The sequence below is a fragment of the Sesamum indicum genome, linkage group LG13, assembly GCF_026168435.1.
Source record: "Sesamum indicum cultivar Baizhima isolate 11 linkage group LG13, ASM2616843v1, whole genome shotgun sequence".
In the NCBI taxonomy this organism is placed as follows: domain Eukaryota; kingdom Viridiplantae; phylum Streptophyta; class Magnoliopsida; order Lamiales; family Pedaliaceae; genus Sesamum; species Sesamum indicum.
In genome coordinates, this window is record NC_142669.1 from 12,652,491 (window position 1) to 12,680,280 (window position 27,790).

The 27,790-nt window shown below is 31.0% G+C and overlaps 2 protein-coding genes and 1 pseudogene across 2 annotated transcripts; 2 read left to right on the forward strand and 1 right to left on the reverse strand.

The window, feature by feature from the left end:
- Positions 1-1,688: 1,688 nt before the first annotated feature.
- Positions 1,689-3,513, reverse strand: LOC105176041 (tetrahydroberberine oxidase pseudogene; annotated as a pseudogene).
- A 5,115-nt stretch (positions 3,514-8,628) lies between these two features.
- Positions 8,629-15,382, forward strand: DJ1D (Class I glutamine amidotransferase-like superfamily protein). Its single transcript, XM_011098620.3, has 5 exons — positions 8,629-8,862; positions 8,973-9,089; positions 10,431-10,871; positions 12,033-12,395; positions 15,022-15,382. Exons 1-5 carry the CDS (start codon positions 8,806-8,808, stop codon positions 15,208-15,210), a joined length of 1,167 nt encoding a protein of 388 aa, XP_011096922.1. The 5' UTR covers positions 8,629-8,805; the 3' UTR covers positions 15,211-15,382.
- Positions 15,383-24,627: 9,245 nt separating this feature from the next.
- LOC105175972 (uncharacterized) lies at positions 24,628-27,190 on the forward strand. The gene is made up of 2 exons (XM_011098621.3): positions 24,628-25,242; positions 26,677-27,190. The coding sequence occupies exons 1-2, from the start codon at positions 24,935-24,937 to the stop codon at positions 27,044-27,046; spliced, it is 678 nt and encodes a 225-aa protein (XP_011096923.2). The 5' UTR covers positions 24,628-24,934; the 3' UTR covers positions 27,047-27,190.
- The last annotated feature ends 600 nt before the right edge of the window (positions 27,191-27,790 follow it).

The window sequence follows — 27,790 nt, forward strand, 5'->3', positions numbered from 1 at the left end:
ACTTGTAGAGTTCAATTGTCAAATTAATGTTAACAAGACTAAAATTCCACTTCTATAGTTATGGACCAAAATTGTAAAATTTTCCCATTTAATAAAAAAGTTAGATAATAAAACAAAGTTGATGGGCGTATGAGAAATCATTGATTGTGCTTAGGGAGATCAGAGACGACGAGAACCGGGAATGGTGTGATTTTCACGGCCATGCCCACAACTTATCACTTGGCATGATGAACCAGGATGTTGCGACTCGTATTCGGGACTATCCAGGAAAACTTTAGGATCTGGATATGGACGGAATAGGGAACACTCGGGGTTCAACGATCAGAATCAGGGTTAGCATCGATGTCTCCAAACCCTAACTAGGGCCATAAAAATCCGATAATGCTTCGGGAGGTGACCATTTGTTGTCTTTCTCATATGAGCTCCTCCCGAATTTCTTATCTTTGTGGCCGTATGGGGCATCTCGTCAGAGTGTACGAAAAACAGTTCAAGTTGGGACAATTTGTCGACCCACGGGACGATCTTCCTTTTGGCGAATGAACAAAAGCTCATGGGATACGCCTTTAAACAGGCAAAATGTCGAATTTTGTCTCAAAAACATCGTTGAGTTCCATCAAATACTCCAACTGGGGAAAAACCCAAAAGGTAACGGAGGCGTGCAAAGGTTTCCTCGGGCCGGACGGAGATTGGCCCTCGAGTGCAAAGGCAGAAGGGAGCTTGACTGCAAGATCCACCCGTCGAGCAGGGACGAAAGTCGGCCTTAGTGATCCGACGGTGCATTTTTGGAGACTTTTCTGCAGACTCGAGCTCTGAGGTTAGATGGCATCCCACATCAAACCAACTTCAGATTTAGAAGACATTATTCAATGCCTGAATTTCTTTTTTCTATCATGATGATAGAAACAGGATATATACTTTGCTCATTTTTTAAAAGGTTGGAGCGATCGATCTAAATTAGTCTTGGAACAAATCAATCGGTTGACGTTATTCTAAAAGTATGTAATAAAGCCTCTAAACACTGGCTTCTGTGTACATTCCCTTTATTATGTACATTTTTAAATTAAGATCCTAGTAATTGAAATAACTCTCATGCATCTAAGGTTTCGCGAGATGTAATGGACCATGCCAAAATACAGGCCAGATTTGCAATTTTGAGCAAATTTTAATATTAATGTGACAAGTTTTTCAAATTGTAGAGTTCAAATTAAATTCCAACAAGACTAGAATTCTACTTCTATATATAGTTATGAACCAAAGTTGTAAAATTTTCCCATATAACATGATGAATTATATTGAAAATCCTCCATAGGAAAAACGACTTTTATATATATATAAATTCTTAGAGTACTTTTCAACTAAAAACCAATTAATAAGAAGGAAGAAGATTGGGATGAACAAGAATTTTTCATATATGAGAAATTTTGTGCATAGATATTAAAAAAATTATGGGTTTGAGACTTTTCTTTCCGGTACTATTACGCATTTGGTTGTGTTCCATTTTCAATTTTAAGTGAAAAATATTTATTTTCAATTTTGTAAAGATTTTCATTTGAAATGAGAATACATTGTTTATATTGAATTGTGATATTAAATTAATATCACTCCAATAAAAGTTTGTATGCATAGACATGCTTTTACTTTTATTATTGCTTTAAAAATTGAAAATTGAAAATAAAAACACAAACAAATAGGCCTAAATTAGAGTTTATTTTTCACCAATGAATCAATTTATTAGTACAATATCATGACGGAAAGACAAATCATTATGCTACAAATGACATCAAATAATTACTACAATGCCTTATTCACATACAAATACATTAAATAAAGAAATGAAATGAAGTGAAGCATATAAGAAGTATATGTTTGTAGAACAATGTATCTTAATTAGTCATCTTTCTTTGTCCATCTTGGAGGAATGCTCTGTTCATTCCTAAAGAAATTCTCTGGATCAATCGCAGTTTTCACCCTGACCAATCGATCAAAATTGTTTTTGAAGTACTTGATGCCCCAAACGCTTGCTCGTGCATAGCTTATCTTCCCTTCATTATTATTCACTCCAATGTCCAGATCTCTATAATTGATGTATGCTGCCCTTGGAAACCTGGAAACATAAGGAGCCATGTAGCTATAAAGCCTCCTAATCCAGCTTATGTACCTGTCGGAATTTTGAGCCTCCTCTTCTTCCCAGTACACCAGATGTTGGATTTTGTACAGATTACCAGCCCGATGAGGAAATGGAATTGCGGATTCAGAAATTTCATCCATTCTTCCACCATATGGGCTTAAGATGACCTCGGCCTCCTTGGCTTCAGGTTCATAGAACAGTCTCCAGATACCTTCCAGCCCGTTTTCGGGAATGGGTTTCTGCACATAATCGGATTTTGCTTTGAAGTATCTCACGCTGGGTTGTGTCCTATTCAGCAAAACTTCATATGATTCCATGGGGAATCCAGCAAAATACAGGATGGATTGGATCCAACTCATCTCTGTACAGTCTTCTCTCACCAAGCCCAATTCGGGAAAACCTTTCTGCATCAAAGGGAGCAATCTATCGATCCCGTCAAGGAAAATTGAATTGAAAGAAGCACGAATAGTCATGTTCCTTCCATCCTGGCTGGAATTCACCCTTCTGATGAGGACTCGGATGAATAAATCCGAGTCGAATCTATGCGCGATGTATTGCCAGCGGTGAATCAATTGAGTGGCATTTTGTTCCAAAGTCTTGTGGATTGTGAAAACAGTGACTCTTTCTGGAACATCAACCAATTGTATTTTCCATGCAAGAATCACACCGAAACTGGCACCTCCACCGCCCCTAATGGCCCAAAATAAGTCTTCACCCATAGACTCTCTGTCGAGAATCCTGCCATTGACGTCTATTATTCTTGCATCAATAACATTATCTGCAGCCAGCCCGTATTTTCTTAGCAATGTGCCGTAGCCTCCTCCACTGAAGTGCCCGCCAACACCAACAGTTGGGCAAACACCGGCTGGAAACCCTAGCGTTGGGCTTTTCTCCGCGATCCTATAATACAATGATCCAATGGTTGCACCAGCTTCAACCCATGCAGTTTTCTGCTCAGCATCAACTGTTACTTCACTAAGGTTGATCAAATCAATGATCACAAACGGGAGTTGAGATACATAAGACAATCCCTCGTAATCATGCCCCCCACTTCTAGTTCTAATTTCCATGTCATTTTCTTTTGCACAGTAGATGACAGGGGGAATGTGGGATTCGTGCTCCGGGGTTATGATAACCAGCGGCTTCGGGGTGGATTCGGACGTGAATCTCAGGTTTTGAATAGAAAATCGAAGAATGGAGGGATAAGATGAGTTGGTTGGGGTGTAAACAACCCTGGAAATTGAGGTGTAGTTGTGGAACTCTTCAGAGAGACATTCAAGAAAATCATCATGATCATCAGCAAAAGCTGCCGACGAGCACGAAAAGATAACAAAAAGAATGAAGAAAAGAGTGGAAATGGATGAAGTCTTCATGTTAATTGTGGTTTGTGTATTGGGAACAGATCATTGAGTTGTATTTATAATGCAACATATATGGAAAGGGGGAACTGCGCAGACTTGTTGCCATTTCAAGTTGGAATGTGAACATCATTAGTTTAAATCCTGCGACTTTTATTTTCTATGACCAGACTATAATTCAAGAATTTCTAGATTGAATTTAACTCGTCCCCCGGATGTATTTCGTTGAACAGTAATCTTTTTTGCATGAAAAAATAAATAAATACCCCTGGATTTTTTTCATAAAATTATATAACTTTTCAACGAAGGTTAAGAATTGTGAACTTTGCCCATATTGAACTTTTTTCGTTTTTGTAAGAAAGTTAAAAAAAATCGAAGGAAGTGGATGAGAAAATTTAAAAATTTGTAAAAAATATTATCTATTAATTAGTCCATGAAAGGTTTTCAAAAAAATTTAAAAAATTAATAAAATTATAATTCATAATCCACAAGAACATTTTGGTCTGTTCAATACAAAACTTGGAGGAAAATGTAATGGATACGGCTAATTGTTAGAAAATCGTAAAAATCAAAAAAATGGGAGAATAATTAATAATTTTTCAAACAACGACAGCAAATTTGTATATTTGAAGTGGATAGATACATATATGTCAAATGTGAGGTGGTTTAATTTTCTTGGATGATGTTTCACGGAAGCCTCTGATTTTCAGAAAAGTCGTGAATAATGTAGGTTTATTGATTGTTTCAAAGTCGCATATTTGACATTTCCCTTCCATTAAATACGTACAGCTTCCTTCATGGAATTTAAGCTCCCCTGAAAAAAACAACTGTACCAAATCACAGAATGTTTGTCATCTTATATATCTAATGATGTCAAAGAGATGACTAATTGTTAAGCAATAAATTTACTTAACTTTTCAGCAATTCAGAAAATTCATGTTTGACAATATATAAGAAACACCGTTTAATTGCTATTAGATACTCAAATAAAAAAACCCTAGAGATTGAAAGACTTTAATGAAAATCATCAGGTTAATCGCACTAATTTATGAAGTTTCTCTTTACATTAATAAAAATAAAAATATACTATTACGTAATAGCAAAAGATTTGTAAAAATCCAAAAAAAAAAAAAAAGAAAAGAAAAGAATGGGTTAAAATAATTATAAAGAAAAACTTTTTTTTTTGAAGTAACTCAATTTAAAGAAAAAAATTGAAAATTATGACTTTAATTTTCAAAATAATTAATTAATTTGAACCAAACACAATTTGTTCTCACATAAAATCAGAAGTCATGTTCTATTAAAAATAAAAAATATCAACAAAATCTGAAAATAAAATACCATACATTCATACAGCATGAATATCTTTTTATATGTAATATATACAATCCTATGAAACTCATAATATATTTATGTTAAAGTTTTGATTGAGAGATAATAATAAAATCATTCCACTAAGAAAAAGAAATATTTTCATGGAAGAAGATGGCAAAATTATTTTGGATTTTGACAGTACGTAAGGAAAATTAAATTAAACAAATTGGAAGATAGCACCTCAATTTTTAAACAAAATGGTGCCATTAAATTTTACAACTTGGATAACAATAGAAGATTTAAGAAGAAAATTCGATTAGAAAAACTAAGGGAAAAAGTATGTTTATTTGCCTGAAATTATAAATTTAATGTATTAGTTTTAGTGAATTAATAAAAAGAATGGCAAAATCAAATATATAAGTTCTAGAAAAAATTATATTGTACTTGATAAGTGCACAATTTACCATATTTTGATGATGATTATACCTTCTTTTTTAGCTAAAATACTCTTAATCACATGAATTTATTGCATTTCCATCTTAAAAGATTTGATGAGGAGTAAAGATGGAAAATTTGAGCTAAAAACAGCATTCAAAAGCATTTAAAGAAAGACGGAGTAAATTGTGACATATTTGTTGATCCAACTAGACGCGCATATGCTTAGTGTTGCAGTCAACTCTGATGAAAAAGGAAAGATGCGGTTTAAGCTGAAGAAAAAGGGATGATTGCTTTATGATTTTACAAAGCTTTGGGATATTTGGCCAATGTAAATGAATGATTAGTTAACTTTTTAGGACCAATTATATACCTAAATATTTTCTATGTCTAGATTCATGGAATGTTTATAGTATAAATAGGAGGACATCTCAAATCGATTATTCTATGCACTATTCTATCTTTTGAATTCTCATTAGTTTTAATACATTACCTAATTGTTAATAGAATTCCACTTCTTTTTAGTGTGTTCTTCTATTAACATGTTAGGCTAATTTTCTTATTTTTTGATTAAGTTTAAGGTGATTGCTTGATTCCTAAATGTTGTGATATCTAATTTTGTGCTTACTACTCTCGTTAAAATAAGTATTAATGCTATTGTTTGCGTTTTTACTACAAACATCTGATTTATGAATAATGTGATTACTTCTTCATTATCAAAGAGGTTTGCTTAGCTAATTGAATTTTGTAAATTCATGTAATTATTTGTTTAGTTCAATAATTAGTAGCAACATAGCATGATTGATTATGCCACAGTAGTTAATTATGTTATGGAGAATTTTTTAGTTATAATTAGACCTTTCTAATTCTTAATACTATTGATGGATTGAATTTTGTGGGCATTCCCATGGTTGTTCATTTTTAGGGATTTAGCTAACAGTCGTACCTTAGATGATGAAAAGGTAAGAAAATGTGAGATCGTTAGGTCATACCAATGATCATAACTGGTTTATTTATTTAAACGAGTGTTATATTAGCATCAATGATCAACCACCTTAACCGGAAAAGGCTTCTCTTATATTTATCTCTTTTAATTTCATTATCTCTATAGTTTAATTTAGTTTTTTTATTTTTCAAGGACTCGACTTGAAGTCAATCTCTGAGGAATCGACCTACTCCCACTTCTACAAAAGTGTCCTTAGGAATTATTTTTGGTGGTCTTGACACCCATCAAATATTGGCGCGTTGCAGGGGATTGGTGTTTTTAAGTTTATTTCTTCTTGTTTTCTTGTTTTTGTTACTTAGTTTAATACTGTAATCTTCCCATACAGGTGAATTTGAATCTGATCCGAGATTGAGGATACTGCACAGAGATTTTAAAAGAAAATCAAGCAACAAGTTGAAAAGACATTCGCCTCTTCTAAGCTAGGGTTAGCCCTAGAGCTAGTGGACACCTCATGCGAGTTTGAATTCGAAACTATGGCACACAACCTAATTGCAATCATGGGGCCAACACTCAAAAGTTTGGTAGATACGGCAATTCACCGGTTAATGAGGAAGAAGTTAAATTTATGGTAAATTATATTTTGTCATCCGAACTATACCCAGTTTTATACTTCGCCATCGAAATATTTTTGTGTCAACTTATCATCTCAATGTTGCAAAATTTACACTTTGTCATATATAACCGTTTTTTTGTTGATTTTTTTGTTGAAAAACATCACATGCTATACATATGTAAAAGTTATCACATCACGCAACTCTTAAATATCGCATGTGTACCACATGTGATGTTTTTTCGACAGAAAAGTTGATTGAGAGATAATTGATAGACAAAATTCCGTAAAATTAAGATAATAAAGTATCGAGCCCTAAATAGAAGTTAAATGCATCTTATTTCACCATTAACTGTGCAATGCATATAATTAGGTTATAGCAATAAATACCTATTTTTAATATATTTTATGGTTTGCATTTGAACTATGTATTTGTGTGTGTGTATGTTTTTTTTTTTTTGGTGCATTATTTTATGTTTTTACAAAAAAATATGAAGTACTAAGACTCAAAGGTTTTTTGGGCCATGTACTATTTTGCAATTTGTTCCTAAAATCTATTTTTAATTCATGCACACATGTAAGGTTAGTTTGGACATTTTACAAAGTGAATTAAATTTATTCAACAAAGTAAAAACTTGCTAATATTTATTCTACAATTTGAATCACTCATAGTATCTAGCAATTAATTCTAACCTCAACAATTAGAGAGTCTTTTTACCAAATTTATTTAAAAGATGTTATAAGTTCAAAAGATGTTAGGTAAATTATATCGACACTTTTTTAGGTTAGTTTAAAAATACACATATTATATATTTTTTGCAAACATCACTTAAGGTTATAGTTGCAATTACAACTGCACCACCTATTCAAATGCAAAACTTACACAAATATCTCTTGACAAATATTACACTAACATCCATCAGGGGGTGTAACCGTAAAAAGACTACACTAACACCTCCTAGGAGGTGTAGCTGTAATTTTACAAAAGATAGGGGGTATTTATGTAATTTGATCTAATCTAAGGGGAGTCAATATAAGTTACCCTAAAATATTTTTAGAGCTCATAAGATGTAAACTTTTATTTTAAAAATAAGTTAATGAAATTTTTGAATAAAATAAGATTATAAATCTTATAAAACTTTACTAATGGCAATTTCGTAATTGATTTCAAGTAATTTCTTAAGGTTTAGAGATCAGTTGGCAACTAACTCCAATATTTTTAGTGTTACATTACACCCCTAATTTATTATCTATTTACCACGAATCATTCATATCTTTTCATAATTATAAAAACTACTTCTAACAGTCGAAAAATAAGGATAGTTTGTGCAATGATCTTAACATTTCTAGGGGCGTGTGTGTAGTTTTCAAAAAAGTAAGGGGTTGTTTGTATAAGTGATAATGATATTTTGGTGGGTGTATATGTAATTATGTAAAAAATATGAATAGTTTGTGTAAACAGGCCATAAATCAAATGGTGTAAATATAATTATTTCTTTTTTTCTTTAAGAGTTTATAAACTTGTAACATCTTATTTTTAAACTTTATAATTTTTTTTAAAAAAAATTATTAATACTTTATAGTATTTTATAAACTTTCAAGCATTTTATAAAATATTTTAATTCACCCAAACACTTTCTTAATCTCAAACTATTCTATCATTCATTTATAAGTAATTCAGTCCGACCGTATTGATCATTTATCACATACGCAAATGCCGCCAAAATTAGGATGTGGGCAAGTATTTTCTCTCCATTTTGCCAAAGTTATTTTTTTGTTTTTTTATCGCAAATTTGCATATTTGCCCTTCGGACAGGGATTTTCTGTAATATACCAGAACATTTTGCAGAATCAATTTTCAGTATCACAATCTTTTTCATATCTGTTTAAATTTTCGTAAGCTGAGCGGAGATTCATCCTCAAATTTCCTCCACAGACAGTCGAACGAGAAGACAATAATAAGAATAGAGTGGAGTGAAGAAAGTCTTCATCTTTACTTCTAAAGGAAAAGAAAATGGCAGGCCAGAAAAGGGTCCTCTTGTTGTGCGGAGACTATGTCGAGGATTACGAGGTGACGATTGTTTCTGTTGGGTTCTCAGTCTTTTCTACTGTTTGTACGAGTGTTTTTGTATTTGATTGATGGAGGAGAGTGTGATGAAGGGATTTTGATTGCTTGCTTAGGTGATGGTTCCATTCCAAGCGCTGTTGGCATATGGGCTGTCAGTCGACGCAGTTTGCCCTGGAAAGAAAGCCGGTGACATATGTCGGACTGCAATCCATGACTCTCTTGGCCACCAGGTTTTGTAGAACTATATTCAATATGGGTTTGGGTTTTGGTTGTTTGTGGCGTTTTGTGGAGTTCTGGTTGTGGGATTCTAGGAAGTTGAAATCTTGTTTTTATTGTTTGATTTGGATGCATTTCTTAAGCTTAGTAGCCTAAGATTTTTGCTTGAGATGTTGCTGTGTTCCCTTTACTCACTTGTTAGTGCTGGAGTTATTTGAGTTGGAGCATCATATTGAAAAGAAGTATGGTGGATTAAGTGTAGGGATATGAGGGATATATGTAGTCTTCTTGTCTGATGTTATTGCTATTGTCTGTATTCATCAATTTTTAGTTACTTAATTGGGAAAAGTGAAGAAGGGTATCTTTGTCTTGTTGCTGGGAGATGTTTGGTTTATAGTATGTAATTGGTACTTTTGATGTCCGTGATGCTTTGATTTCTCTCCGAAAATGTACTTTTCTCTGGAGCAATCCAATGAATTCCAAGAGGCGTTTATGCATCCTGTTTCGAATGCAAAATTTGGAGATGCTCTGCTGTGCAATTGCTGCTTTTTTGTGTATATACTATGTAATTTGCATGATTAGATAGTAAAAGGTTTGGTCTTTTGGAGGTTTGGAAAAAGCAGAGTGCAGCAGTAACAGTGGAACGGAGAGGCAATTAAGTTTGTACCTGTGGACGGAATTGATTTATGTATTTCATTTCTTCGTCCACATGCGTACTTGGTCATGTACGACTTTTTAACTCAAAAGGAAAAATGAAGCTGAGCTATTATCTTGTCTAATGGACATGATTTGCGTGCTTACACCTTATCGATGACAAAAGCATGAAGGAGGTGTAATCGGCTACAGCAACAGATTTGCATTCATTGCTGACTCCGTGTTGACGAAATTGTTTTACAAATTGAGCTAATGGCTCTGTCAAAGTACTTGTACATTCGTGAAAGTCGGTCAAATGTCTTGATGTTCTACTACAATAATGTTTTGGTATGAAATATAACTTGAACAGCTGGGGAGGTGTGTTTATTTTGTAAGTTTTGTCTATTATTGAATTATTTCCTGATGGTCTGTCTAATTGTTCTGAACCGTCAAATTGAAAGCCTGAATATGGATGGACTTACAAGGTTGAACGTTGAATGCCAAACTTTCATCATGAGAGTTTGCCTTTTTCGCTCTTTTCTTCTGGTTTAAGTTTTTATTTCAACGGATCACTGTCAATGCCCTCTTCAATGACTTATGAGCATGCTGAGAAAAATCTTTGTTTCTTTCTTGTGTTTCAATAATGTCAATGGGGGTAGAGTGGCTGTATTATCTTCTCTGTGATTTTCTAAGATAATTTCTTGTTTGACAAATGAATGTAGACATATTCTGAGTCCAGGGGACATAATTTTGCGCTCAATGCAACTTTCGACGAAGTAGATGCCAGCAAATATGATGGACTGGTCATACCAGGAGGACGTGCTCCTGAATATCTTGCAATGAATGGATCTGTTATAGATTTGGTTAAGAAATTTGAAGACTTGAGAAAGCCAATTGCATCTATCTGCCACGGACAATTGATTTTGGCTGCGGCTGGTTCAGTTAAAGGCCGGAAGTGTACTGCTTATCCTGCTGTTAAACCTGCACTCATTGCTGCAGGTGCTCATTGGGTAGAACCGGAGAGCATGGCCTTCTGCACCAGTGATGGGAACCTCATAACTGGGGCTACGTATGAAGGACATCCAGAGTTCATTCGGCTTTTTATCAAGGCACTCGGAGCCAAGATATCTGGTTCTGGCAAGCGAGTTCTGTTCCTCTGTGGGGTAAGCTTCAATGGTTTTATTTTCAAGTTCATAGCTTTAACCTAGATGAATGTTGAGACTAACTAATTTTCAGGGAATTATAATTTGTTTGTACAGTTGTGTCTAATGTGATCCTTATTGGACTTTATGTGATGTATAAAAAGTTGCCCTCTGACAATGTGTATTTACTGCTCCACACATGCAATAATTTTATTTAGCATTTCATCCCTACCTAATCATGTTGATTTTCCCCTTTATTTATTTATTTAGTCTTTGTATGTATAGTTAGATCGTGCCTATCCCCCACCAGTGTTTTGGGTGATCCTAGTCCAATTAAGAATTAGTTGGAGCTTTCCCAGAATTCACATTCCCAATGGAATAGTAAAGAAGGGATTGCTTGAAAATTTGAGATGAGGTGATATTGTCCAATTGAATATTTTTTTTTTTTTTTGGATATATCATTGGATATAAATAGAAGTGTAATGATGATGATTAAATTGATGAGGAAATGGTGTCGGGTGAGAAAAAAATAAAATGATTAAAGTTTATATGATATTGCATGAGAGCTGGAAAATGTGTTTCGATATATGTTTTAAAAGAACAAAAATCTTGCAAACATACATCTGGAGAAGACATCTTTCATATGAGATAAAATGAGATGGAAAACATTTCAAAGCAATACTAGCATAACAAAGCTACTTTTTGGCAGTTGGGGGCCATGAGGGTGGGTGGTTTACCTTGCAGTGGATCCTAGTGGTTTAAATGAGGTATTTAAAGACAAAAGTCTTTAGTTATTGGGAAAAAATCAATATATTTCCAATATCAGATCAGGTGAAAGAAAAAAGATATCCCAAGTACCTATTTCTTATGTCACTTTCTTGAAGATTTCTAAGAAGTAATTTGCATGTGATGAAAGATGATCTTTTAATGCATGATAATATGGTAAACAAATTGGATTTGGTGAAAACTCAGAAGCAATACTCGAAGACACTGCATCACCATAGAAGCTCTGACTTTCTCGTTGGAGTCTTCTTCCTCTTAACCAGATGGATGTATGCTGCAGTGCTGCTATAGATACTGTTCCATAGCGCTTTCCTAGGGTTGCAGGGAGTCCATCTTTTGTTATGATCATTTTGGAGATTTACTCTCTCATGGGTGATTCTTTTTCTCAAACTGGAGCAGGACTACATGGAAGACTATGAGGTGATGGTTCCATTTCAGTCTCTTCAAGCTCTTGAGTGTCATGTTGATGCCATTTGCCCAGGAAAAAAAACGGGTGATTTATGCCCCACAGCTGTTCATGACTTTGAAGGTGACCAGACCTATAGCGAGAAGCCAGGCCACAATTTTACCCTAACTGCTGATTTTGAAGGTGTGGATGCCTCAAGCTATGATGGACTGGTGATACCTGGGGGTCGTGCGCCGGAGTACTTGGCATTGGATGAGAAGGTTATTCAGTTGGTAAAGGAATTTATGGAATCAGCCAAGCCGGTAGCTTCCATCTGCCATGGACAACAGATTTTATCTGCTGCTGGTGTTTTGAAGGTAGCTTTTCCTTACTGCCCTTTTATTTTAGCATATTTCGTAATAACTCTTGGTGCATTTTGCCTTAATATGATTGCACCCTTTAGGGTACTGATGAGAATGAGATAAAAACTTGTCTTAACGATCTTCCAGAACTGCTAAACTGTGGTGTTTTTATGTCAACCGAAAGCAGTTCATTTCGTATTCATTGATTTTCCTGATCTTGGGATAGTAACTGAACAGTATCCTTATCCTGCTCATGATCTTTAATTGGTAATATTCTTCTCTTCTGGAAATATTCGGAACATTTCTAAGGCGGGTTCTCTTTCTCCCTCAATATACTCAAACAAACCTAAAGTTGTACTTGAAATCGTGAATCTTGAAAATGTTCATCTGCTTGATTGTTATTGCAGCCGTAGAAATAGCTGTGTTGTAGCTTTATTATTTGGTCATGCATGGCCAATTTGCTCCATTCAAACTGCAACTTTTAAACTTTCAGAAGTAAGACCGTTGTACTAGTTTTACACTGTCAAGGCTTCCTTTTATGATTTGCCTGAAAAGAACTGGTTTTGACTTTTGATTCGATGCATATTTCATTAGCTCTTTGTCCTACAATTTTATGATTGAGGGGTCCCCTACGGGCCAATTCTCAAAAAGAAAATGTAGATCCCTCATTTTGCACTTTGTTATTTCTCAAAGACCATTTGCTGGCGGAGATAATTACAATGCCCTCCTTGTACTTTGGTCTAATTATACATGGACCCGGTTTGAAAAATTACATCTACTTCCTCCTGTGATTCTAACATCCATTAGGAAACCCTAACATTCTCAATAAAATGACTCTTGCTCTTCATTACAAATTACACAAGCATTGCTTGAGGTTTATTCAAAATTACAGGCACATCCACATGAGGTTTGTCATATTACAATTGCTCCCTTAATTTTCTTTTTTATAACTAGACCCCTACAATTTAATATTTCTTCAAATAAATCATTTTAAATATTTAATGGATTTTGGTCCTAGTTCAAATTTGAGTTCATAATATTATACTTGGGTTTAAATACCAACTTATTCATTATCTTTTCTCCTTCTAAATTTTCACTTGCCTTTTTATGTTTATATATTTGCCAAATGCAAGAAAACTTCTAAAAGTGGATTTTTTGTATACAAAAAACAAATTGATTGTTTTACATGATTATCATGACTATGTAACCAAATTCATAGTTTTTTCAGAAAACAAGGTAAAAGGATAGCAAACTTAAACTATAACCGTTATATGCAACTGGATTATCAAAATTAAAAAAATAATTGAAGTATTATAGAATATATTTATTAATTTTATAGGATATGGTTTTAAAATTTGTACCACAAGTTAGAAACTTTATATTTTTAATATAAGTAGATATACATTAGATATATTTCAAATAAATTTGTATAAACATCGCCAAGCTTTGAGAGACATTTTTATGAACTTAGACTGACTATGAACTTAAAATTTATGATTTTATTAGAAGAACGATACTGATGGTATATAAAACGTTAAGATTACATGTTAGACAATAATAAATATTAGTGAAGGTATATGTAATTTTACAAACCTTAGGAAATTTGAGGAAGGTTTATGTAATTGTCAAAACATTTAAACTCGGGTAAAATTGAGTTGTCATTTAATTTTTGTGCTGGCGTTAGCGAACTCCATCAGTATCATTAAGGGTCTAGTGTATATGTTAGATAATAACAAATGATAAGTGTGTTAAAATGTAATTTCCTAAATGTGAGGTAGTCTACGTATAATTAGGCAAAATTTTAGGGGAGGATGCCGTAGTTGTCCCTTACTGTTGTTCTACGATTACCATGGGCCATCAACTTCAGTGATAGCGGGAAACTTCTTGGAGCTCATGTACTCTGTCTCAGCCTATTATTCGAAACCTTGAAGACTATAGTGACCTTGATTTTTGTGATATAGGAAACTCGGAATAAGTTTTGTGGGCATTTCTGCTCATTGTTAATCCCACCATGGAACCTAAATGCTAGGGGACCATGAGTGATGTATTTGAGAGTTGAGACGATAAGTGATTGAGCAATCAAAACATTTGAGCAGTTGTTTAACTCAACTCATATAGGTTTCTCATAGAAACAGTAGATTCATTGTTACTCATTATAATAATTTTCTGGTGACGAATCCTTTTTTTCCACGTTAACCGGACAGCCCAATTAACTCCCTGCATGCTGTTGGATGTGGGGTTGCAAGTTTTAAGCTCTGTGAACCGTGAATAGATTACTCACATTCAAGTGTAAATATATATATATATATATGTCTCTATGTATATTGGTGCGTTTCCATGTTTTGGAAATGCCAATCGCTTTACCTTCTCTTAATGCACCTTGGCATGAGAAATGCAATCTTATTGTGTTTTAGGCAGTGTGACCTTAAAGTTGTAATGTAATTATCATATGATTTTGGCAAACGTCATATTGTTCCATGGAACTTGGCTTTATCCTTTGTGAATGATACCTAAGCCACTACAAAATAGAATCTATTTTTCTTGGTATTACAACATCCGGAGTTGCCTATTTCTGTGCTCCTTTCTCTTTTCGTTCTTTTTGTTTTTCTTCCAACTTTCTGATAAGTGACAAACACTGTAGGGCAAGAAGTGTACTGCATACCCTGCTGTGAAACTTAACGTTGTTCTTGCTGGGGCAACGTGGTTGGAGCCCGACCCAATCCATCGATGCTTCACTGATGGAAACCTGGTGACAGGTGCTGCCTGGCCTGGCCACCCTGAATTCGTGGCTCAATTTATGGCGCTTCTTGGCCTGAGCGTGTCGTTTTAGTTGTGTTCTTTTTCGTTATTTTCATTACTGCAGGCGAAAGACTACATACAATCATAGATGGTGTTTGTACCTTTATCGCACTCGTTAGCACTCTCGTGTTCTACGTTTTCGACGGATGTCTTTTGTATGTATGCAGACAGTAAAAAAAATAAAAAGTAGACTTGGTTCCTGACTCGTTACTGAAGAATTTCACTTCTTGTTCCTGGAGTTTCTCAGTTACTTGAGGCTGGTGGACTTGCATAGGTTTAAAGGTGAGCATGTTGAGGGATCTGAAGTAGGATGAACAACAAATGTTGGAAAGAGGAAGTGAAAAGGCGATGGGAAGGAGAAAGAATAATAGTTTTTTTCTTAAAGTTGTTTAGTATGGTAGAAAAAGTAAATTTTGAATATTCTTCTTCGTTGCGTACATATATCGAGAAAAAAGATTAATTTTTATAATTATATTAATTAATTCTTTCTCTTAATTTCGTACTAAAAAATAAATAACTTAATATTATATTAAAATAATTATAAGTTACATAAGTTTAAAAATTTATTAATTAAATATGATCAAACAAGATTTAGAACATGGTGGTGTTATTAGTGAGAAGGAAAAAGAAATAGAGAAAAGTTATATGTATATGTAATAGAGTACACAAAAAATAAAATCACTACTTTTTTGGTGTTTTTGGCTTTATATATTCATTTATTTCTCAATTTTAGACGAAAAATCAATTTTATTTTTTCGATTTATCTGTTCGTCTTAATTAAACACTAAGTATTCTTACTTTATTTTTTCCTATTCATTGATTTTTTTGGTCCAACCAAACAAGCATTTACCCAAGATTTCATCTATAGTGAAATGTTGGGTCAAATGCTTTATTATGTGTTATTTTTAAATAATCTCTAAATTTTACATGCTTGATGTCACTTTCTATCTCTCTAAAATTTTAAATTTTGGCACTTTTTTAAATTAAATTATAGGGACAATGATGTCTTAATCCAGTGGTTAAGGTTAAATTTGAGATCCCATGAATAAGTTTGAGGTCATAGATCAAGTCTTGTAGGATGTGTGAGTATTTATTATGTTGGTGTTTGTAATTTGTCTGTTTTAAACAGTATTAATGTATTGATCGCATCAGTGTAATTTATTTATTGATCTTAGTCATCAAAACTCTTTTAAATAGGCTAATAAGAAACAAAAAGCGGGATGGGACCCTCTCTCTGTGTATCTATCTATCTATGTGGTTGTAAGTTCGAAATTTGTAGTAAGTAGTGAGAAGATGAAATGCGTAGATATATCTATCGATCAAAGGCGTTTTAATATGTGGCACCACGTATATTTCATTACATCTAATTATCATGTAAATCAATACGTAAATTTCAAAATATTATGTTTGGCAAACTTTTAATATACATAAGTACGTCGTAGTTGATATAAGAGGGAATTCTCGATAACTTATTTTTATTAAGGAATATTGGTTTGATTCACGCACTTCAAGCATTACAATATTTAGCTATGATTGATTGTCATTGTTAATAATAAATAGTCGTAGCAAATAGTTATTGATCACGATCATGCAACGTATGTTGGCACTGGTGTTTGCGAATGTAGCTAAAACATTTAGAGTTTTGGTCATGGCTTTTAGGGAGTATTTGCAAGTACTTCAGAAAAACGTTTTTCAACTTCTGGCTCCAAAAAAACACTTTTGAAGTGTTTGGGAAACCTACTTCTGCTCCTGAAACGGCTAAAAAAAGAGTTTTTAAACCAAAAGCTAGAAGCACATTGGGGGGTGCTTTTAGCTGCTTTGATTTTTTTTTTTTTTTTTTTTTGTAAATAAATCCAATTTTATTTATTATTACTTTACCCTTAACTGTAATAATCTTATTTCAACTTTACCATTTCACATTTTAAAAAATTTATATTTAAAGTTGATATCAGAGTTTTTAAATAATTTATTTTAACAATAAATAAATTTATACTTTCACATATTTAATATTTTAAGTTTTTTATATTTTATGTGCTATATCATCTAACTATATTATTTCACTCACATATTATTATTTGATATATTAATAAATTAATTCTAAATAAAGAATTCATAAATTTATTATTTTTTGCAATCATGCAAATTTAATTATTGTGTATAAATCAATAATTATATTACTTAATCGAAGTATTCTTAAATTAAACATATTTTGTAATATTTTTAAAAATATTAATATAAAATACTAATCAAAATAAAATTTGTGATTTTCTGTGAAAAATAATTAATAGCGACAAATAACAAGTGAAATAATAAGCAAAAATATAATAATTTTTTAACACATAGAAACAAAATAGTCTTTCATCAATTAATAAACCCATTTTCATCTCTCTCTCTCTCTCTCTCTCTTTTTATAGAACAAATAAATCAAAACGTTAGAAATCATCAAAATGGTTCGATTTCTTGTTGAGACGTTTTGTGAAATTAAACGTACATCCTGATCATGTATTATTTCTTATATAATTAGACCTTATATTTTCTGTAATTGTTGGTCAATTATAAATATTCTAGCTGCCGTATATTGATAATTTCAAATTAAGAGGTTGTTTGGCTAAGTTTATTTAAACGAACTTATAAGCTCATACATCATATAAAATATTTTTAATTAGAGCTTATATGATATTATATTTTATTTAAAAAAGAAGTCCATTAACTGTTCAGATAAAATAAGATTATGGAGTTCATTAAATCTGGGTAATATCAAATTTGTAATTAATTTGATGAAATTTGTTAAGATTTTATAAATAAGTTGGTAAGTGTTTAATCAACTTTTTCTGTCTATGTTTAAATCGAAAATTTTTTCTATTTTAGTTCTCATGACATTTCTTCGTCCAATAATTAACTGTGCCGTTAGCAGGTTTTTAAGGGGGATTCTGATGGTTCCTGTAATTATTGGACCGAAAATGCACGTGATGACTAAAATTGAGAATTTTTTCAACTTATGGGATACAATGTGAGAAAATCATAATAAATGGGATTAAATTGAAAAAGGCCCAAACTCATGGGATCAAAAATACAATTTTTTCATTCGAGGGGTTGGAGTATCTGAATTTTATATTAATGATATCTTAGTCTAGTGGTGATTAAGATTAAAGTCATGAACAAATTTGAGGTTGTGAGTTCGAGTCCAATTGAATGTATCGGTATTTATTTCATTTTATATGAATTAATTATAATTTATTTTGTATTTTGATTAAATTTGTGTATTATTCAATTTATTGAGATGTTGGTGTAATTAAAGTGTATATTAATCAAATCGTTGAACATATTTAGTTTTATATGAAATGAATCATTTTCTTAATTTTTTTATCAAAAATATTTTATTCATGCAAATCTAAAATTAATAAAAAGAATTATCTAAAAAAACATCTAATGTCTTTATTTTTTTTAGTGTACAAGTTTTCTTAATAAATGAAGGGTTACAACGACTTTCTCTAAAGGTTGATATAATTATGGATATCTATTTGCTATTCGAAAAATTATAAATACCTTTTCGATAGAAAATAATTATTTAGCCCACTTAAATGGAAACTACTACTTTATCTTCGTTGATATGTTTTAAAAAAATATATATTTTGAGAAAATATAAAAAGAATTAGAGGGTGGGTAAAGTAAATAATTTATAGGACATATTAGTCCATAAAGTTTTTTAAAAATATATAAAATCATAATATATAATCGAAAATAATATTTTGATCAATTTACCACAAAAATTAAATAGAAATCTATCAAAATAAGCTCATTGGTATATGGATATTAAAATTAGGAGGGCATTTAAAATTTGGGATACGTACGCTCCCTTCGCCTAAGATTTTGGTGAAATTACACTTAAAATTATATCTAGCACCCCTGAAGTTTGATTTCGTCTAACAAATAAGCCCCTTCGTAAGTCAAAATTCGCTGAATTTGCTGATATTAACAAGTAATTAAAAAAACAATCTTTATTTACCTTCAATTGACTTACTACTGATTTATTGCAAGTCACATAAATATTTTTACGATCGAATTATCCCCATACGTCTTCAAACATTAATGCATGATAGGAGGTATATCCTTCACCATTATAAGGGTAATTTAGTTGAAAAAAAAATTATTTGACCTGCAATAAGTCAGTAATAAGTCAATCGATGGTACATATCAATTTCATTCAATTTTTTTTTTAATATTAGCAAATTTGGTGAATTTTGAGCGACGGAGGATTTATTAGATAAAGCAAACTTCAGATATGTTAAATGTAATTTTGCAAACTACAAAGAATTTACGTGCAATTATACCATACCTCACGGGAATGAGCGTAATTATCCCTTAAAATTTTTAATATAACAATAAAATATTTATAATTATGGCAATTTTCGTATAAAGTAGCTATATTTACTCTTCACTTTATTATTTTATATCGTTTTAGATTATTTTTATTTATTAATCAATAAGTCATGACAAAAAAATTAACTTCACTAATAAATTTTTATAATATATTTTAAAATTGGCAACGAGTCTCTCAAAAGTCAAAACCAGCAGTACCGATAAAATACGAAAGGAGAAATTATTTTAATAATATTAAAATGAAATTACAGAAATAGAATTGTTTTGAATTTTTTTGAAGATATAGGCAGCATCGTAATTTTTAATCGAGGTGTTGCCATTTTTTATTTTAAAAAAAAATATTAGCAGCAACGCGATTTCAAATTACGGTGCTTTTTTATTTAAAAAAAAAGGAAAAATTTAGTGGCACCGCGTTCTGAAATCGCAGTACCACTTTTTATTGAAAAAAAAAAAGATTAAAGCATTTAAGCATTGTGCCTATTTCATCTTCAAATTAATAATACGGATGATTTCTCAATTTAGAAGTCACCACCACCACCATATAATTAGATGTTTTTGTCAACGTTTATTATAATGTATTTTTATAGGAAAAAAATTTAATTTAATATACATTTAATAATTATATTAATATCGCATACAAAAAAAAAATAAAAAGATTAAATTGTTAGAGAATTATTTAATAATATGGGTAAACTATATTAATATTTTTTTAGGTTAAATCAAATTACACAAATACCGCCTGTATTTTATATTAAATTAAAATTATTTTTTACTATAAAATATATTCTAATAATAATAATAATAATTTTTTGCTCGGTATCGTTACTTCAATTAAATCACGCGATATAATTGCTGTCAGTTTTAATTCATTTCTTTTAAAATATAAGTTACGAATAAATTGGCTCCTAAATATTTTAATTGGTCATTTACCTTCTTATTATATCACGTCGTATCGAATAATAATTTAATTGTGTATGTATATTATCATCTTTTATTTCTTCTTTTATTTTTATTTTTTTTGAGTAAATTACAACAAAGTCTATTAAAATTTAGTATAATTATAAATAACTTTTTATTGTTTGAAATTGACACCAATAGCTCATGATTTTGACAGCCGTCTAACAATTAATTCAATCTATTAATTTTTGTAAAAATTTCATTTATTTTCTAGTAAACTAATGCCCAAAATTTTTTTGTGGATTATAAACTATAATTTTATTTATTTTCTAATTTTTTTTAAATTCTTTTACGAATTAAAATTTACAATTTTTTTACCCACCTAATCTAATTATTTTTTTTAAAAAACAAAAATGGTACTGCAATCTACTGATTTTTTTTAAAAATAAAAAATGACACTGCAATTCAAAATCGCGGTGCTGCTATTTTTTTTAAATAAAAAATGGCAGCACCGAGTTTTAATCGCGGTGCAGTCTATATTTTTAAAAATTTCAAAATAACACTATTTCTGTATTTTTTTTTTATATTATTAAAATAATTTCTCCAATAGGAAGAGGGTAGAACTGTATGCTGCTATGGTGGGGAATAAAACGGCGCCGTAAACTGTAATTACAAAACGCTGAGCGGCGCCCCCCGTCCGGGAGAGTATTGTATTTGTATCAGACTACTGAGGAAATAATTATTAATAAAAAGATGAAAGAGTCCTTATCCTGTTATCCGCACTGCTTTCTAGATACATAGTTCCGAAGATCCACGCGCACTATATCGACGTGCAAATTACGTACTACTGCTACTTCAATTTACTTAATTTTATTATTATTATTATTATTATTTCTCATGATTAAACCAGTTTACTTTATAAATATTATTGAGTGAATTACATTTTGTCATATGAACTATGTCTGTTTTTATACCTTGGCATCTAAATTTTTTTTTATGTCAACTTGTTATCTCAACTTTGCAAAATTTGCACTTTACCATATATGATTATTTTTTTTATTCTTTTTGTTAGAAAAGCATCATATGTTGTGTATATGCGAAAAGTATAACATCACATAAAGTATCACATGTGCACTGCATTTGATATTTCATAAAGTTGAAATGGTAAGTTGATACAAAAAAAAAAATGCTAAAGTATAAAAATCGTCATAGTTTGGATGCCAAAATATAATTTATCGTCTTATTAATATTAAGATAAAACTTAAAAAAGGAGATTTAATGATAAAAACATTAATAATTAATATTATCACTAATTTGCATTAAGTGACAAAATCTTTTTAGTTACAACACAAAGTTTTATAATGTAATAGTGATAATTATTTTACAAAACGTCGGACCATCTAAGCAAGTGAATTAGTAAGAATAAGTCTTAGTTTATGACAAATATATATATATATATATATATTAGTTATTGTCGCACGCAGTTCTCGCGAGCATATAAAAAAAATCTTAACATGAGATGATAAAAGAAAAAGAAATTTGTTTAAAGAACAAATTCTAATTATGAATTATAATAAATGCAGAGAAGGTGAGAGATAAATGTGGAGTAGTGGATAGTTTAGAGAAAAAAAAATAATTGTGAGATATTAAAAAATATTAAAATTACTATTTGACTTTTTTTTTTAAGTGAGGAAATAAAGGGCAAGTTTGGAAATTCAAAAATTGGTATGACATCTATTTTTTTATAATAGTATATATATATTTATCGATGTAGATGTGTTATTGATTGTCTGTAATGACGATTTTATACAAATTACCTTCACTAATAATTAGATTTAATTGTATTTTTAGTCCTATAATTATAGTCATTTTATCACGTTATTCCTGTAATTAGGGTTGTAAAGTGGTCCTTCGAATTTTTTAACTTTATAATTTGAGAACAAAATTAACCTGAACTTTTAAAATTTGCCAAAAAGTTGCATGAGTCAACTAGCGGCAATTTGACCCTTTCCGTTAAGTATTAACGAAAAATTGAGAATGAGATCAACGCTGCAACTATTTTTAACTTTTTAAACTAAAAATAAATTCCCGTAAATCACAGGACCAAAAAGGGCATCGACCCTTCTTTGTCGGATCAAATATGCAATTTAGCCGTGATCAAGGCAATGTGGCAGTCTAATGTATTAATCATTTAATTATTTAGAGTATTAAACATTGAGGGCTCCTTTACTTCAATGGTTATGATAAAATGGGACAGCTAATAATAATAATAAAATCCACTTAATTTTTTGATAACTTATATGATAAAACATAGGACTAATATAATCTAATGTTTACTTCTAATGTCATAGGGCAAAATTTGCGAAAATTTTCCGTTTTCCATGTCTGCCCTTGCACCAAACTATTTGTTTGTTTTACCTGATAAATTGCAACAACCTCTCCTAAGATTTGTCATAATTATGAATACATTCTCGTTGTTTAAAAAGTTACAAATAAATACCCCCCTGATGTTTGAAAAAATTATGTAATTCTTGGATGGGGGTATGACATTGTCAACTTTACTCTTATTGTATTTTTTAAAAAAAATAAAAACCATATAAAAAAATCGAACATGGGTGGATGAAAATCTTAAAAATTATAAAAAAATTAGGCTTAAAGGCAATTTTCGTCCCCTAACTTCAAGTCATTCTCCTTTTAGTCCCTTAAGTTACTAGGGTTCCATTTTGGTCCCGTAAAACTGAAAAAATCTCCATTTTTGGTATAAATTTGGTCGGAAAGTTGAGCCACTTGCCAGAAAAAGTCACATGCCAGGCATGTGACTTTTTAAATTGGGGCTTGCATTGTGATTGGCTGAAAAAGAATGGAATCGACGGAGGTATCAACAGTTAGTTCGTGATGCAGTGTCCCTTACTCGAATTATTCTTGATGAGCTTAGACTCATTATACTTAGTGCTGAACTACCTCATAGCATTAGTACTGTCGCCGTATATAAAGTATAGCAGATATCATGGCCTACTTAAATTGCTATTTGATTTGTATATTTTGTACTTTTTCTTTACTTAATAAAATTTACCATTATCGAAATATTTTATAATTTCATCCCAAATAAATAGCTTGTCAATAAATATGAAATAAAATTATCATACAATAATCTAAATACGCATCTTAAATTTCATTACACAAAGTAAACAAGAATGGATAGCCCAAGTGTTGCAGGGCACGCGCCAAGCATTGAGATTGGGGATTTCGATAAGTTTCCATTTTTATCATTAACAGGTGGGTAGGATAGGTGTTGAGGCAGAGGTGGGGGAGGTGGGTGACAACTAAGGACGAAATTGGATAACTCCGAATCTCCCATCTAACCTTCCATATCTTGCAGCTTTCCATCTACAATTATTATCGAAAAATTCGGTCCAATCAAATCAATTATAATATAAATATAATATATTTATTATGTATAAGGATAGATGAAGATTGGGTATTTTGGATTTCAAGTTTTTTGGGTTAGATACTCGATTTAAATCTTGATACAATCGGGTACCCAACTAATATGATAACTGATATCGGATACCCAATTTCTTTATTAATTTAAATAGAAAAAAGTAAAAGTATATATTTAAAAGCATGCATTTCTTTTAAAAAGTTTATACTTCTAAATTGTAATCATGCCGAGTATTGATTAATCATGGTAAAACTTGAGCTTTTGGTTTGATTTTATTTGATACTAGTTAATAGTTGCTAGAAAAAAAATATGACTATCAACTATAATTTAATAGCTATGGATTAAAAACGATAGTAAACAATTTTCATACCACAGTTTGACAAAACTGATGCAAAAGTATAGATTTTCTACTAAGAAAAAGATTTTTGATATGGTTAATAGTCATGGTAAAAATATTGCCATGACTTTAACCATTGTAAATATTTTAGCCACCATCACAGATATCACGACCAATAACTGTTGTATGGCCGTGGTCAATAAATACTTACTACGATTATTTTGATTTTAACCATGTCTAGTTTTTTATAGCAATTATTTATTTATTATAATTTTTTGAATATAATTATTTGTAATGTAACGAAAGCTCAATTATATATATATATATATATGTTGTAGTGATGTCTATACTAAAGTGGGTAACATAGGAAAACAGAAATGAAAAGCATTTAAAATTGAGTGTAGTGGTGCTCATACTTATCCATTGGGCTTCCCACCTCTGTTGTCCATCTGGCCCTCCATATATATCCCTCTCTATTTTCACCCAAAAGATTATCAAATTCCACACTGTTCACACACTGTTTTACAAACTACAAAGGCTGCTATATATATATATATATCCTTTCTCCCAAGAAGAAGACTCTCCTCTCTCTTTCTTTCTCTCTCTTCATCTCTCTCTCTCTATATATATATATGTGCGTGGTGTATTGTTTGGAAGGTTTATTAATAGAGGAAAAGTATAGGTTTTGGTTTGAGGATAATGAGATTGAATATGGAGTCGAGAACGACGTCGATCTTGAACAGAGAAAGCAGGCATGGGATCATGGGTGAGCAAGTAATGGTTATGGGTCATCATCGTCATCGTCATGGTCATCATCCCAGTTCTTGCAGACAAGTAGTGTGTGATGAAGAAGTGAAGTCTTGTTATGATGATGATTCTTCACCATCATCATCATCATCATCATCACCATCACCATCACCATCACCATCACCATCACCATCACCATCATCATCATCATCATGTCCCTTGCAAGACATGTCCTCCTTACTCCAACAACTTCCTCTCAAGTATGTTCTTCTTACTTTTGTAGTTCTCTATTTGTCTTTAATTTTTCTTTTAATACTGAATTCTATGTTTTTTTTGTTAGGTTTAAATATATTTTTAACCCCATTATTTAGGTTATTTGGGTTTCGTTCGTTTATTTTTTATAATTTATTTTAGTCCTGTATTTTTTTTAATTTTCATAATTTTAATTTTTTTTCAGTAGAGTTCAAACTTTATTATCGAAAAAATACACCTGTGAGCTCCTAAAATTTTGGCTTTTTTAACTTTTTTCAATATTTTTATCTTTTAATATTTTAAACTTGTATGTATTTTTTGTGATTTTAATTAAAATTCAGCCTTCACACCTCTGGAGTTGAACCCCATGAATAAAAAAATTAAAATTATAAAAACTAGAAGGATCAAAACGCTATTCTAAAAAATTAAAGGATGAAAATATTAATTAATTTAAATTATAGTACGAAAAAAATATATCTCATGCCATTTTTTATTCTATTTCATGTATATATGTTGAGCCTATAAGAATACCTTATTTATTGCATTTAAAAATAATCATACATATAATACTTAATATTGAGTAAAATAAAAAATTGCAACGGATTGCTGTGAAGCTTTGATAGTATTTGTCAATTATGTCAATAATTGATGTCACACACATGTGATTATAACCCATTTACTTACACAAATATTGTGAATTTTTTTTTATAAAAAAAATAATAATCTGTCTTAAGTCCATTCGGATTGTTTCTTTTCCTTTTCTAGAGCACTAAACATTAATTGTTCCTCTAAAAATTTTGAAGTAATTTCAAAGATATCCCTCAATTATGCTCAAATTCCATTCTCCTCTAATAAGATATACCCTTGCAATAAAATTAATATCACTAACAAGAAAAGTTAACACTATTATTAAATAAAATATTTATAATAATTTCTCTGATTTGAGATAGTTGAGGATTGTATAAATATAGTTTTTGCGAATTTCGAGGAAGGTTAAATATTAATCCCCTCCCGACTGCCATAATTAGCAAAGTTGAGGTTTCCGTTATATGTTTGGGATGTTGTTATACTACATAGTTGGTATTATCTACATTAATAGTAAGTGTTGTTTAGATTTTATTTATCTGATATTATTGACCTATATGATTGTTGTAATTATCTTTATTAGGTATTAATTTATATCGAGTTATTTTAATTAGTAACTGTCCCATCGCTCCAAATTAAAAAAAAAAAACAAAATTGAAATCTTATTTATATAATTATAACTCGTATAATTGGACCCGAGATGTGATTTCAATATAAGTACAATCATTTAAAAAAGTTTTTCCTCGCACTCGAAATTCTAATTTATTTAATTATTTTGTAGAGTGTAAAATAATAATAATAATAATTATTATTATTGAATTATTATTATTATTTTGAGATTTTGATTTGGTGAGCAGGAGAGGGTTGTCTAAGCACTACAATGGGAAGTCACAATCGTTCACAAGTTTATCAAATGTGAGGAGCATAGAAGACCTTCCCAAGCATGATCAGATTCATGAGATTCAGATCAACAAGAAGCTCAAGACATGCAAATGCTATGGGGCTGCCTCCACGACGTCGTTTCCACGGAACAACACCACTTGTTCTAGCCTTGTTGGTTCAGCTAAGAACCCACCAATCAAGGAGTCCACTTTTTCTTCACTTGTGATTGGTGGAAGGACCAATTCCACCTTTCTTCCAATTAATAATAATAATAATAATAATAATAATAATAGGGCTCCAATTCCCCACCCACCCCATAGATCAACAAGTATGATTAGTGGCTAATTAATCTAGCTTAGTTTGTGTCTTTTTGTTTATTTTTTCATTTTTAAATTAAATGTTTTTCTATGTCGAAATATGTATGTATATGTCCCCTAATGCTTAAGAAAGTATTTTTTTTTAATTAATTCAGTTGAATTGGAAGCGAAATGGGCTCGAGTAGTTTAATATTTTCAAGGATACTTTTATTATTTTTTTAGCAATGAATGTGAATTTGATTAAATTTTGCCGAATGATAATTACATTCAAATTCAATTTATTAAATTGAAGAAATGAGCTCGAGTTGAAATTTTTTATCGGGCCAATAACATAGAACCTCCATCTATTTAAAAAACTCAATTAAAATTTTTTATTGTATTTTAAAAATAAATTAAAAATCACACCTATTTTAAAATGTAGCTCATATGTTCCTCTCTGTTAAATATAATTAATGATATTAATTTTTTGAAAAGTGATTATTATGTTTTTACTTATTATATATTATTTTTTATTTTAGTAATGGGTGGATCCTCTTCGAGTATATGAAAATTGTAAAATCTGTTCAATTAGATTCAATCTTTATATCTTGAATTTATATATGTACAATTAATTATATAAAAGATAAACTTGATAGATTGTCCAAGTGGAACATAATGATTCTCAATAGCAGAGATAGGGCATAAGGCAACCTGACGTCCAGTACTCTATGTAAAATTTGGAAATTGATGAATACAGACCACACCAAATGAATCGTCATCAACAAGTACAAGT